Genomic DNA, 13,469 nt, shown 5'->3' with positions numbered 1-13,469 from the left:
TAAATGCAAATTAACCACTACTTGCCCCGCCCCACCCCTTCTACCGGTCTCAGGTAGAGTTGGGGTTATGCAAATTCGAAAACATGAACCTAGCGAGCCTTCACATAACAGATTTTTTGTCAATTCTCACATTTTGGGGGCCTGAAGTCAAGACAAACACCCAAATATATGTTAAACAGCCTTCAAGAAGTGATATTTCCATAATATGTCCTCTTTAAGTAAATAGATGATAATGTGAACACTGAATATGTATAAGAACACTTATAAGCACATTTACACAAACATAATACAACTTAGAAATAATGTAAAGACAAGAATGCACTAAAACAGAAGTTAAAAGTTTGAGATGAAGAATCTTAAATCACCAACAAATTCATTTTTAAAGCTCTGTGTCGAGGGCTCTGTGCTGGACGCTACACAGGAGCCAGAATCAGTTCCTCCAAGCTCAGTGTGAACTCAGTGGACTTCACAACTCTCAGAACCTCTGCAGGTCTTTAAAATCTGATAAAAGGAACCGGCCTGAGAAGGAAGCCTCAGTCTTGTCCTAACTCATCATCACTGTCTGCGCCCTGTGAGGAGCTGTGAGAGGTGGGCGTTGTGTAGCAGGCGGCGAGTGGTGTCGCCGCTGCTCCGAGGTCCTCTGTAGCCAATCTCCTGTTGTGTTCACTGGAGCTTCTGCAGGTGGAACTCTTCGCTTTGTCTGTTCAGCCGAGGGTGAAAATGACTGTTAATACCATCCGCACGGGTCGTCTTCAGTTTGTTTCAATCTGATAATAAAAAACATGCTGCTCCTCCTGCAGCACAGCATTTTTTTTTTACTAGGAAACCCGCCAGACAGCGGATGATTAGAGCAGCATATGATCACAGAAGCTCCCAGTCAGATAAACACAGCCTCCTACTGTACGTTTGATGCTGTACAGTCAATGTGTGTATGTATGTGTGGTCGGGACACACCATTGACATGGAACACCGCAGGAATCCTTCTTATTGAGTTTTCAGTTTTGGACGTGCGTGTTGCTGGTGGTCTTGTAAGTGCACCACAGATCATATCTGCTACGTAGCCCCGTAACCTCTCGCTGACAGATGCTGTCACCACGCTGCTCAGTCAGAATGCGGTCGCCCTAAGTGGATCAAAATAACCGTCTCTTCCCCCCACGATGGTGCCCATCAGCCGGTCCCAGCCCTTATCGCCTTGCCTGCTGCTTCTCATTCGACACACACAGTCTGGGTTAGTGTCTGCTCCACGGCAGATGAGAGATGCCCTCCCAAATATGTACGATAATCGTGCCGTCTGGCGGAAGGAACGTAGCAGGATCTTTGGAGAGCCCAACGTTTCCTTTATGGATTAAAGATAATTCTAAAGGTGCAGCCTTTCCTTCATAATGGTAATTGGCCTTTATTAGGATTTGCACCATGAGAGATAATTGTCACTCTGTGGTTAAGCTACAAATTACAGTAATGGAAATGATGCTGTTGTTTCCCCTGGAAGATGGAGAAAAAAAAACCACACTGAGAATAAAATGATCCGATCCGCCGACGGCTCCGATTCAAACACATTCACACGGTCGAGTTCAAGTTGACACCGGTTGAATCGAGTTTTTGGAAGCATCTGTTACTTTAGTTTGGTTCATTTTCAAGGTGAAAACAATGTCATTCAAACTCAGCCGGTACCAAATTACCACAGAGCAATGCCCAAACAAATGCACGCTGGTGTTTATTAGGAGTGTGAATGTAATCCGAAGCAGCCACAGGAAACGTCCCCAGAGTGGAAGTTTTTTAAGGGTAATGAGGAGATAGACATCTGATATTCGGCAGTTACTCGTGTTTGAAAAGGTTAGCAAAACAAAGTGAACCCGGGGCCAACCACAGCCGCCGCCGCCGCCGCCGCCGCCGCAGATGCTCCGATTCAGCTGTGGGATTTTTTTTTTTCTTTTAAGCAAGGAGGAGGTAAATTAGATTATTGTTAACCGCACTGACACGTCCATCACACTCAGCTGCAGTCACAGGAATGAGATCTGTTTCAACCAAAGTTTCTAAACTGGTGAGAGGTCACAAAATCCTGTTCACCTGACCTCCTGTCTGAGGTCATGTTGACCTTTGACCCCAGTTTGTAATCGAACCTTAATAAAACATCACATGTAAATTCTCTTTTGGGTGAATGTGGATGGGATCCTACAGTGGACACCTTGGAAATAAGAATTTATCACATTTATATTTGTCTAATATGATAATAAATTAAAAAAAGCACAACTTTGACTTAAGGCTTACTTACTTTCTTGTCCTTTCAACTGCACAACATGTTCTTCATCAGTGGACTGAATAAAATGTCAAGCATACTGTAGCTTTCAAACCAACATTAACAAGTCAGAATCAGTCAAGGAATCAGAAGTTTACTACAGGAGAATGAAAATAACAATATTTATCATAATGCCATCTGTTAAATTCCTCATTAATCCCGTTTCTGTTTTGTTTCTTTTTTTTAACAATGAATCTGACTGAAATATGAGTGTAGAGAGGGTCAGAGACTCTGTAAGAGATAAGCATTTGCCCTCATGATGATATCACTTGTCCACACACACAATGTGTAATAATATTACCACAATACTGTATCAATATTTGATTCTTAAAATATTTATATGTCAAGATATAGAAATACCTTTGTTTCTTCTTCATGTTTATTCCACTACATCATTTACATCAGTCTCTAGATAGGAATTCCTGAAACACTTGAACACATCTGCCTACAGTCTGTGGTCACAGTCCTGCTCACATAAACCATCTCTGATTAGTCCCTTTAGTTAAAATGAAGCAATAGAGATGATAAACACTGTAACTAGGCTGGAGAGCAGGATCACAGTCTGCTGAGAGCTATTTAGTCGTAAGTTAAAGACCTGCAACCGCCATTAAGTAAGAGGAGAAGACACTGCATTTCCCATGATGCAATCTTTCATTAGACCTTGATGATATTGTTAGGGTTAGTTATTCAAAGTAGTTTTTCAGTCCTCCACAGCAACAGTTTCTCAGGCTGATGAGTGCTCCATCGTGATGTGTTCACTGAACTTCATGTGTCTCCTTTTAAAAACTGCAGCCAATCTGTTTTTTTGTTTTTTTTTAACAATATTTTGTTACAGGTATTAACCTAGAATTAGCCCCAAGTAAAAGCTACAAAGGTTATGTAAGATTTCATTTTCACTCGTTAATATCTGCTAACTGTGATATTATTTTATTCCAACAGCTTCAGAATGTGTAAACCGTTGCATCATTGTGAACAGGCAGTCTGCCAGACGGCGGCTGTGTTCTGTCTTGCAGCCTGTGTGGTCACTGTACTGCTGCTTTTTAATACACGGGGGGACAGATGTAGAGTTCTCGCAGCTTTCGAAGTTTTTCTCATAAACCAGCCTTCTTCTTCTTCTTTTTCTTTTTTTTTTATAAGGCAGAGAGAGCGATGGAGATTATGTGTCGTGGCCTTGAGAGGAAACCTATGCTGCTACTTGTATAAACTGTAAAGTAATCTCAGCGTGGAGCTCCGGTTTCTTCCCCCCTCGCAGACCTGTCGGCAAAACACGATCTGGCTGGATTTGGGAATGGAGTATGGGGGAGGCATGAAGAGAGCTTATCTGATACTTTCCAAAAAAAGACCCCCACTGGCCCCCACTTCCCAAGGCAGCCCAGGCAGAGACACCACATCTGGTAATACTGTAGGCACATTGTCCTTCCAGGTCTGTGGGCGAAGCTCGGGTTTCCTCAATATTTTCCCCTGGTGGATTCAGTTACCCAAAGGGCACTGCGAGGCTGACTGGGCAGCCAGCGTCACCAGACTTTCCTGATGCACCAAGGATGTCTAGGGTGAGCTGAAGGAGCTCTAAATTTAACCTCATTCATCTGAACGGTGCGGGCGTGGCCTCGGCTCCTCGGGGCCCAACACAACGCCGTGTGTCTGCGAGTGAATGGAGGACCGAGGGACTCGCTTCGGATTTGTACTCATTCATTAAAAGCAGCCTTTAAATAATGATGTGGAAAGATGCAGCCTCTCATCTGGTGGTTGATGAGGGGCCGGCCGTGTTTCTGTAAGCAAAATGCAGTCATGCATGCCCCCTGTAAGAGGAAATAGGCAACTGCACTCTTAAACAAAACCCACGCCTCCTGTGGAACAATCTGCAGTTTTATAAATAATCTTTTAAATAATAAAGTTAAATATTGTTAAAGGTCAGTTCCCTGTACAGTGTATTTATTCATGTACAGATCACAGAGTAGTGATCTCTCCTTATCATTCCTATAGACTAGAAACCCATTTTCCTTCTCACCTTCCATAAATCTGTTAAATATCAACAGATTAATATTCTAGTTTCCTCGTGAAAAAGTCTGAAGTGAAATAAATCTTCAAATCATTTCTCAACTAGAAGTGAAGGAGAGCACCAAGGACCCAGAAGTCAGATCATCTCTCCAAAACCTTGTTAACCCCTTGGCTCTCTGGACACTTGTTTGATCTCACCATCTGCCTGTCGGCTCCATTTCAGCCCCTCAGACCGGACGGACACCTCATCTGTCCCCTCTACTGGATTTTCTCTATGAATACAAAGCATTAATGAACGAAGGTGAGCCCGGGCCTGCATCATGGAATCGACAGGAGCTCTCTGTCCTCGTCTCACCTCGCATTTTTAGTCACCAAAACCAGCTGCTCTGATGCGCTGGCTGCTCTTGCTTCAGTCAGGGGAAATACTGTTTTTTTTCTCTCTTTTAATTACAAATATCACGGATGAACTGAGGAGCGTGGTGGTTTCTGATCGACCTCATCTAAATTCACATTTTAGGAGTCTAATCAATGCTGTTAGCCAGAGTGATCAGTAATGAGGCAGCAGGTTAGTGGTTCACTGCCTGAGCCCAAGGACACTTCAACATGACGGACATGTTGACTGTGGCGGAGTTTTGATCACCTGGCAGCACCTCCACCTGCTTGTGCCTCAGAGAACTGAGGCATCTAGAAACACTTGACTTATTATTATGCATTTATATAGTATATATATATGTTTGTATATGTGCGCTTTTTTAGCAGTGAACAGGGGATGGTGTGTAGATGTGTAATCCTGTCAATGTGTCGAGCCCAAATGTCTGATTCTTTTCTTCCTCCTCTTTCTCTTTATTTGACAGGTTGTTGAACTGATCTCCAGTGCCATCGGGGATTTAGTTCAAGGGATCTACTACGAGAACTCCAGTAACACTGAGGTAAAGTAGATCTATGGTGCTGCAGACTGGAAATCCTCTCAGTGACAGACAAGATAAGATCAAAATATAGGAAAGGTAGTCATTTTAAATCAGGATAAATCAACGATTTAGATTTGGATTTATTCCTATTCTGTTACCAGACACCCACATTTTTTTGTGCACAAAATGAAAAGCTTCCTGTTCTTCAACGCTCATATTAAAACCATGAAGCTGTGCTCTTTTGAAACGCTGTCTTTGGCATATAGAGTCAGTAGAAGACTCTGGCAGGACCTTTTGTGTGGGAAACACTCTGGAGCCATAGTTCACAAGTCTAAAGCAGTTCTTTGTCAACAGCTGCTGCAGTGATACGGGGAAAACTGAGTCCAGGTCAGAGCAGAAAAAGTAGCAGTGAGGTGTCACTTGAGGGGAACGGTGTATTTTTTAAAGGTTAAACACGCATCAAAGGGCCTCGCCGTTGCAGCGGCTGACATCTTCCCTCATTACAGTCATCACACACCGTTTATTTTGACTCACTCGCATCCACAGAGATGGATTAATCCTCCTCTGAAAATATCCCTGCTATTCCCTCTCCATTAGAGTGACAGTTAAACCTACAGTGTCCTGCTGTGTCAGGGAAACTGATGCACTTTTGATTTTGTTTTTGCACGGTTTACATTTTATTCTGCAAGTTTTTTAGATTATCTAATGTTTTATGTTGGAGATTATAGATGAAGTTCTCTGTTTTCTCTGTTATGGAGACAGTGCCTGTTTAACCTGTTTATACTGAGCCTGTAGTGTTGACCACGTCTTATGTCGGACTTTGTTACTGGACGTAGAAGAACGTGTTTAAAGTGTTGCTGGAGTGTTTTTCATCTCATGGTTCTTCTGCGTCCCACTCCCAGCTTCCCTCTGTTCCAAATAGCTGCAGAACTTGTGGGAAATACTGTGTTAAATTGCCGTTACTCTCTGGTGCACATCCAATTACATGCTGAAAAACAAAATCACAGAGAAGGAGGGGTTGTTTTGATTTAGAGGTTGCGAGGTGCTCTGTGGGAACTTTTTGAAGTCAGTACAGTAGCAGCAGTGAGAGCTCAGGCCCCGCGGCGTGTCTCTGCCACTATTTGCTCTGCAGGAGAATGGCCTCGCCGACGGCGTCGACGTGGCGACTTGGGAGGAGCAGACGTTCCTGTCCCACGGGGCGCTGCTGGCCAAGAGCTGTCAAGCTGCGATGGAGCTGGCCAAGCACGACGCAGAGGCCCAGAGACTGGCCTACAAGTACGGCAAGCACCTATCGCTGGGCCACAAGGTAAGGCTCATCCCGGTGTCCCACCCACCAAGCACCAAACACCAGAGAAGTGGGTCTTTTGGGGATCAGTCAATAAAGGTCAAGCACCACTGAGTGGGCCACCGTCTGAGATAATCTGTTGTATGTCTTGCTTAAAGCCCTGAAAACCTATTTGCTCAAACAGCTTCTCACTATGGGTGATGGAGTTTTTCTAAGAACTCTACTTTTCTGTCAAAGTTTGAAAGTTTTTGTCAATTCACATGAGAGATTTGTGTTTTTCTGTTTGTGGCTTTGCTTTTCTCACTGCTTCAAAGTGGGTTTGTGAGCCACATATTTCTGCGAAGCGATCAGCGTTTCCCATCAAAATTTCATGTCAGTTGTAAGGATGTTTAAACCACCACCACACAGTTCTGACGCCAACGTATCAATAATTAAGTTAATGAATTATTTTTTAAAAAGAGACTAATGCCGTACATTCGGAAGCAGGGAGACGCCCGTGGTGTTGCACGTAAAGCGCCACAGTTAGTTGTGTAGCAGTCAGACAAAGAGGGGATGGAGGGAGCGATGTGAAGTCTCCTCTCCTCGGCTCCGCACGGCTGCTCCATCACACTGTGAAGTTTGTGTGTTTTCGGAAAAAGTTGCCGTCACACTGTTTCTGCCGCGGCTCCTCCTGGCTCGGCGCTGGCTCGGCGGTCGGGGAAGAGGCAGGACGGCAGGTTGACTGTGTCTGTGTTGCCGTTTGGTGCTGAGCAGGTCGTGAACAGTGGGTTCTTCTCTGCCGCAGCCATAAACAACACTACGATGAGAGAAGTGACAGTGACACAGGACTGTGAAGCCGCAGCTGGGACAAATAAACAAACTACAACTCCACGGAGCTCTGTAAAGATGAGGGCTCATGTTATTCTTAGAATCGTAATAAAATATCCAACTTTTTGATAAAGCATGAATATTTAATCCTATGTTTTGTTTTGAAACCAAATTTCGGGGACTTTAAAGGGGGCATATTATGGAAATATCACTTTTTGAAGCCCCTTAACATATATTTTGTCTCGCCTTTCGACCCCTAAAATGTGAGAATTGACAAAAAATCTATAATGTTCAGGCTCCCTAATGTGGTTTTATGAGCTGTTCCCTCAGTTGTCTTCAGTGATGTAACTAGGTTTTGAATTTGCATAACCCCACCCCTACCTGGTACCAGTAGAAGGGGTGGGGCGGGGCAAGCAGTGGTTCATTTGCATTTAAAGGGACAGGCACTGAAACCAGCCGTTCTGAACAGAGCTGTTTTGAGAGGATGAAAAGAGCTGTGATGTTTGATCCTTGGGGGATTTTGACCAAAGCATGTCACAGACACAGAGGATTTTAATTTGTGGAAAGGGGGGCATAATATGTCTCCTGTAATACTAATGATAACCCTTTGCACTGAATCTTCCTCCCTCCTGAGTACCCTGCTGTTTGTTTTTACTTTAGCTACTAAATCACTGAACTGAGCAGGCTGCTGATTGGCTGCATGTTACATTGATCCACTGCAAACAGCAGTGTTTACTCCTGTCGTTTGAACACCTCACACTACAAGAGAAAGAGTTTTTTTTTTCTTTATATTTTTGGGGCTTTTTACCTTTAATTGATTAGATAGACGAGAGAGGGGGAATGACATGCAGCAAAGGGCCACCAGATTCAGGATTTGAACCTGAGATATACTGTAGTATTTGCCTAAAACATGGAGATGATTGACAGATTGAGATGTAACATTCCTTTGTAGATGAAGCTGGATCCTGCCAGTGCATTAGGTTTAATTGTGTTATTATTCTCACATTAGAGACAAACATGAAGTGTAAAAGTGTGGGATCAGGTGGAAGGTTGATTTGCAGCGGAGCTAAAAGGCCATTAGTATTTAATGTTAATGCAGACGCTTAAACATTTTTTCAAGGTTCAGAGGTTTGGAGCAGCTTCTCACCGGGTTGGTGTAGAAGTCGTTGATAATGATCCCTCTCACTGTGCCGTATCAGTACGTCCCCTCCCGCTGAGCCTCCCTGCAGCCGCGGAGGCCCGCACACAGGCAGCCGCAGGGAGCCTCAGCATGGGTGGAGGCACAAATGAGATCTTTGAAGGAGAACCGTCCTCATCAGACCGGGTTCCGTCTCCCGGCAAACTGCTCATCACGCCGGTCATTAACAGGGTCACTCAGGGTGCACGTATATAGATAGGCACAATGCCAGCTCCGCCGTTCACACCGCTGGGTTTGTTTAATCGGCGCGTGGTGGAAGTTAGAGAGAAGAATCTCACTGACAAAGGCCATCTCTCCCTCCCCGCAGCTGAACTCTGACCTGCAGCCGTTTGTGAAGAGCAGCGTGGGGGAGCCGGTGTCGTTCAGCTTCAGCGCCGCCCCGGTGGTTTTCCACCGTCAGATCGTCGGCCAGGAGAGATGGCGTCAGCAGCTGCAGCAGGTAGGACTCCACCACAGCTGCTCTGTTCAGTTTAGGTTTTGGATCATGCATCAGTCTGTATTAGCCTGGTTGTGTTACACATACATACATAAAATGAACAGAGGTCCAGGCCCAACTGCTAAGAATCCACTCAGGTAAAGTAATAGTAAGTCATTGTGTTGGTTTATTGCATAACAAATAAGAGACATATTGAGGAGACTCTTGCAGGCCACACATGCACACACACACACCCACAACTTCCCTCCCAAGAGGCAATAACAACACATTTAAAATTTAAAATAATAAACCACTGGAGTTCTCCCTCAGTAACCATGGAAAAACAAGGTATAAAACGTGTCCATATTCTCCTCACATTAGCAGATTTAATTCAATAAAACACGACACGACATCTATAACCATCTGATATGAGAAGAGGAGTTTGGGGGTTTTCTAGTTAATTAGGATTAGATGAGGAGTAAACAGACATATGAAAACATGGATAGAAGAACAAGTGGATCAGATTCAATTCATTGAGGATAATTTAATGTTTAACCCAAAATAAAGATAATCTTTAAAAAAAAAAGTTTGTGAATGTGATGTTGAAGAAACAAGGGACATAATCTCTCTCTTCTCTTCTCTTCTCTTCTTCACAAGGCAAGAACACAGAGAAACCAGCTGGATTATTCAAAGGTAAGACCACTGGTTTGTGTCACAGTTCACTTTATTACATTATTACAGTGTAGTAGCCTCTGTCTCCTCTTTGTTCAGTTTCATTCATATGTTCAGGTACAAGATGGTAAGATGGTTGAATAGTTGTCTGTTGTATTCCAGTGTTTTCACCTGTTTGCTGAGTGGCGCTGCGTCTGACAGAGCCACCACACAGTAACAGGATGTCTTTTCACTGTAACCTATATCAAAGTTGGGAAATGAGCTTTCCAAAGTCAATGTGTGAGGGAAGACAGGGGTGCAAGAAGAGACTGTAGCTACAGAGGAGGGGTCTGATGGTGTTAGGGGGGTTATCTGGTCCCGTCTGAAACCAGAGCAGGAAGGATTAGTTACTGTGGCCTATTTGTGGAGGAGACACTGAGGCTCTGAGACAGTGGCATTGTGAGAGAATCTCCTTCAGCAGACCTGCTGAAAAGGGGACACGGGGAGAAGTTGGAGAGGAAGGAGAGAAGAGGGGACACAAGGAGGAAAGCTGAGAGCAGGGCAGAGGGAGGGATGAAATTTGGGGGGGGGGGGGTATGAAAGACCTTGCGGTTTCAAGTGTAAAACTTTGCTTTGATTCAGTGCAAACACAGGAATGCATCATGACATAATGATAAAGAACAACAAATTCACATGATTTAGCATCACCTTAGTCTTCCAAGTGTGAGGCTAGATTTTAGTAAATATGACACTCTGAAGTGTTTTATTTAAAGCCCCAGTATGTAACTTATTTGGCTTTTTATTAGCAAAAATCAAATATTGCTTTCATATATGTATTTCACTTAAGTCGAATCACACCTGCATACAAATGAAAGCTTTCTCGTACCTTAGAATGAGTTGTTAGAGATACATAAGTGGGCGACGCACCGAACCGAAGCGGCCATGTTGCATTGTCACACCTGTATTGTTTTGCTTCGTGCTGGCGGACCACTTGTTTACATAGAAGCTTGTTTATTCTGTTACATGCAGCGTCTGTTGTCTGTCTGACGTCTGCCTGATTTCATGTGAATGCAACATCAAGAATACGTTCCGATATGCAACCGTACCGCTAGATGGGGGGAATTCCTACACATTATACCTTTAAAAAAAAAGAAGAAATTTATTATAAATGGAATCTTAATAATAAAATATAAAGCAAAATATATTAAATCACTAATATATTTATTGTGATATGTAACATTTCAAAGTTCTGTTTCTTATATCAAATGAAGACAAAGACTAAAAAAACACAAGAGCAGCAGCAGTGGCAGAGAGAAGCAGCTGCAGCTCCAGATGATGAGTGCAGATGCAGCAGCTCACCTCAGCTTGTTACCTAACCAGCTAACAGGCTGGTTGGCTCCTAAACCCCAACCTTTACTGAGCATCAGAGCGCCCAGTGTTAACAGCAGCAGGTGGTTGGTTAATTCACAGGCACTTTGGCAGAAAGAGCAGGCGCAGACAGATAACAACGTCACCGCTGGAGAACGACATGAAACAAAAACTTTTGGAAAGAATTTCAAATAGTTTCTACAATGAAATGATCTTTTTTTTAACAGTAACTATTATTTGTGACAATGGCTCACTTTATGCACGCATCATTTATTTATTATTTGGGCTTCATGAGTATAAACAAAACCATTGTGGCGAAACATTATATATTCATGTATTTATAATGGTTTCATCTGAAAAAGATGAAACAAGGATTTGCTGTACACAGCACAGCTGAGTTACATCATTGTAATGCATGATCAGTTGTTTATTTCTTTTATAATATTATATATAATATAATTTTATTTTATTTTAGTTTTAATGCACCGAGATCAGAAAGAAGAAGACAGGATAAGACGCTGTGGGGAAGGAAGGAGCATGGTGGAAAACATGTGAGGTTACCTACTGTAACATGTAAACAGTGGAGAGTGGGGATGAGGGGACATTAAATGAATACACGACAAAACAACCCCCAGAAGTGAGTGTGAGAAGGAATCGAATCGCAAAGAAGTGGCCCGGGTGATGCCGAGTTCGACACCTGCAGCTTTTTTTTTTTAAGAGGGAATGCCTACGGGGATTTCCACCTCCAGAATTTATGATGTAAAACGCCCTCAGCAAAAAGATGTCCCAACACACCAGCAGCGAAGCACATGGGATCGCTCAAATTCACGCTGTCTCTGTAAAAACTTAATCGACTGGTTGAGGCTCATTTGACTTTTTTCCCCTTTCTTCCCCTCTGACATTAATTCCATATGATGTGTGTCTAATTCCCAAGCTGCATTGAGGCCTACGCACAAACACTGACTTTCCTCCAATGATCAGGCAGCCTTATTGAGATTCTTTTAAAAAGATGTAACAATACAAATTGAATAGATGAGAGGAACCTGCAGAGAAATACAATTCTAGGCATTTACATCTCATTAAAAAAAAACTGCCAGTTTTAACATAACTGAATTTTTTCCCCTGTAGTTAAATGTGATGAGCTGCCTCTAGTGGTACCAGGGGCAGTGTGCAAATACAGACATGACTGTGTTATACAATGGGTTTCCTGTCATTAAAAAAAAACTAAAAAACCGCTGTGCCTCTGTACGATCCACTTTAAGAGTAAGCTAACTTTCTCTGGCTCTTAACAGTCTGTTGTATTGACAGCTGGATAGTAACAGGAGTGACACAAACATGACAAACTAATGTGTGTTTTCATCCCTCAACAGCTTTTGGCAGCAGTTAAGTCAGAGAAAGGCATGAGCTCAGCGGTGGACTTATGCTGTTACCATGGCAACAAGGCTCTGGAGGCCATCCAGGCTTTCCCCTCCTCCGAGGCTCGATCCGCCTTGGAGAACATCGCCTCCGCCATCACCAAATTTTGACCTGGACACACGCTCACACACACACACACACACACACACACACACATATACACACACACACACTGCTGTTTCTAAATGTGCAGCCTGGAGTGTCTTTGTCTGCAGAGACACCAAGACGACACTTAAGAGACAAAACTGGATGTTTGAGCCAGGTGCTGGCTCACGTCTGGAGAAACTGTTCTGCTCTGCTGTGGATGACACCGTGCATCAGAACTGTAATGACTATATCCATAAATGGTCATCATTTAAAAAAAAAAAAGAAAAAAGAATAAGAAATAAAAACAGCTCTATTACTACAGCATCATGCTTGTGTTATGTTCCCTCTGACACATCCCCTCCCTCTCCTGCGTGGAGAAAACATCACGCCAAGCCGCATTTTAAAACCTGGCACTTTATTGTTACCTTGCTTATCAGCAAAGGTGCATACCAGGCAGAACGTAATTTAAGACGTTTTGAAGAATCGTTATTGTCATCTGGAAAATGTACCATGAACAGCGAATGATGCACTAAGCAGCATTTACTCTGAAAAAAATCATTTTTTTTTTAGAATCGGTTCCTCCTGCGTGTTACTGCACACCTCAGATGATGCTGAAATCATAGCTGCTGGATGTAGTTGTGTCTGCCAAATCAAAGAGCAGCTCAGAACCAGTTGTAAAAATGTCTCAAAGTCATGTTCCAACAAGTATGTACCTCTGCTGATAAGCACGGCTGCAGAAAAAATGATTTTTTTAATTGAGTTTGGCATGATGCTCTCTGTACAGGGGGGGGGAATGGCATGAATCGGAGGTAATGTCATCTATGTTGCCTTATTATGTCTGTCCCCATGCTTGTGTATGTGATCCAAGTCAACCCAGGGGCGGGGAAAGGTCACACAGCCTCTCCCCTTGGCCCGGCCAGCGAGCGTATTGAAGCTCCGCCAAGCAGTAATTATTAATGAAGAGACCTGAGCAAATGGACAGGAAATGCAGAGGTATTGATTGGGCCGGCTGCCCTGCTCTAAGCCGTACAGGCTGGCGC

General features: G+C 43.4%; 1 protein-coding gene across 2 annotated transcripts in view; it reads left to right on the top strand.

Moving 5' to 3' along the window:
• The window catches only part of pdss2 (prenyl (decaprenyl) diphosphate synthase, subunit 2), a 30,830-nt gene extending 18,109 nt beyond the window's left edge, over positions 1-12,721 (top strand). The window contains exons 4-8 of one of the 2 annotated variants that reach the window (XM_085767314.1): positions 5,149-5,223; positions 6,335-6,508; positions 8,800-8,931; positions 9,565-9,600; positions 12,297-12,721. In XM_085767314.1, coding sequence (XP_085623440.1) covers positions 5,149-5,223; positions 6,335-6,508; positions 8,800-8,931; positions 9,565-9,600; positions 12,297-12,452 — 573 coding nt within the window. In that variant the 3' untranslated portion in view covers positions 12,453-12,721. Of the gene's footprint in view, positions 1-5,148; positions 5,224-6,334; positions 6,509-8,799; positions 8,938-9,564; positions 9,601-12,266 lie in introns of both variants that reach the window. The other variant, XM_085767315.1, reaches the window with a different exon arrangement.
• Positions 12,722-13,469: the final 748 nt, after the last annotated feature.

This window comes from Trachurus japonicus, chromosome 22 (assembly GCF_045865225.1).
Source record: "Trachurus japonicus isolate A0001 chromosome 22, Traja_1.0".
NCBI lineage: Eukaryota > Metazoa > Chordata > Actinopteri > Carangiformes > Carangidae > Trachurus > Trachurus japonicus.
The sequence above is the reverse complement of the archived record's forward strand: the minus strand, read 5'-3'. Positions and strand labels throughout refer to the sequence as shown.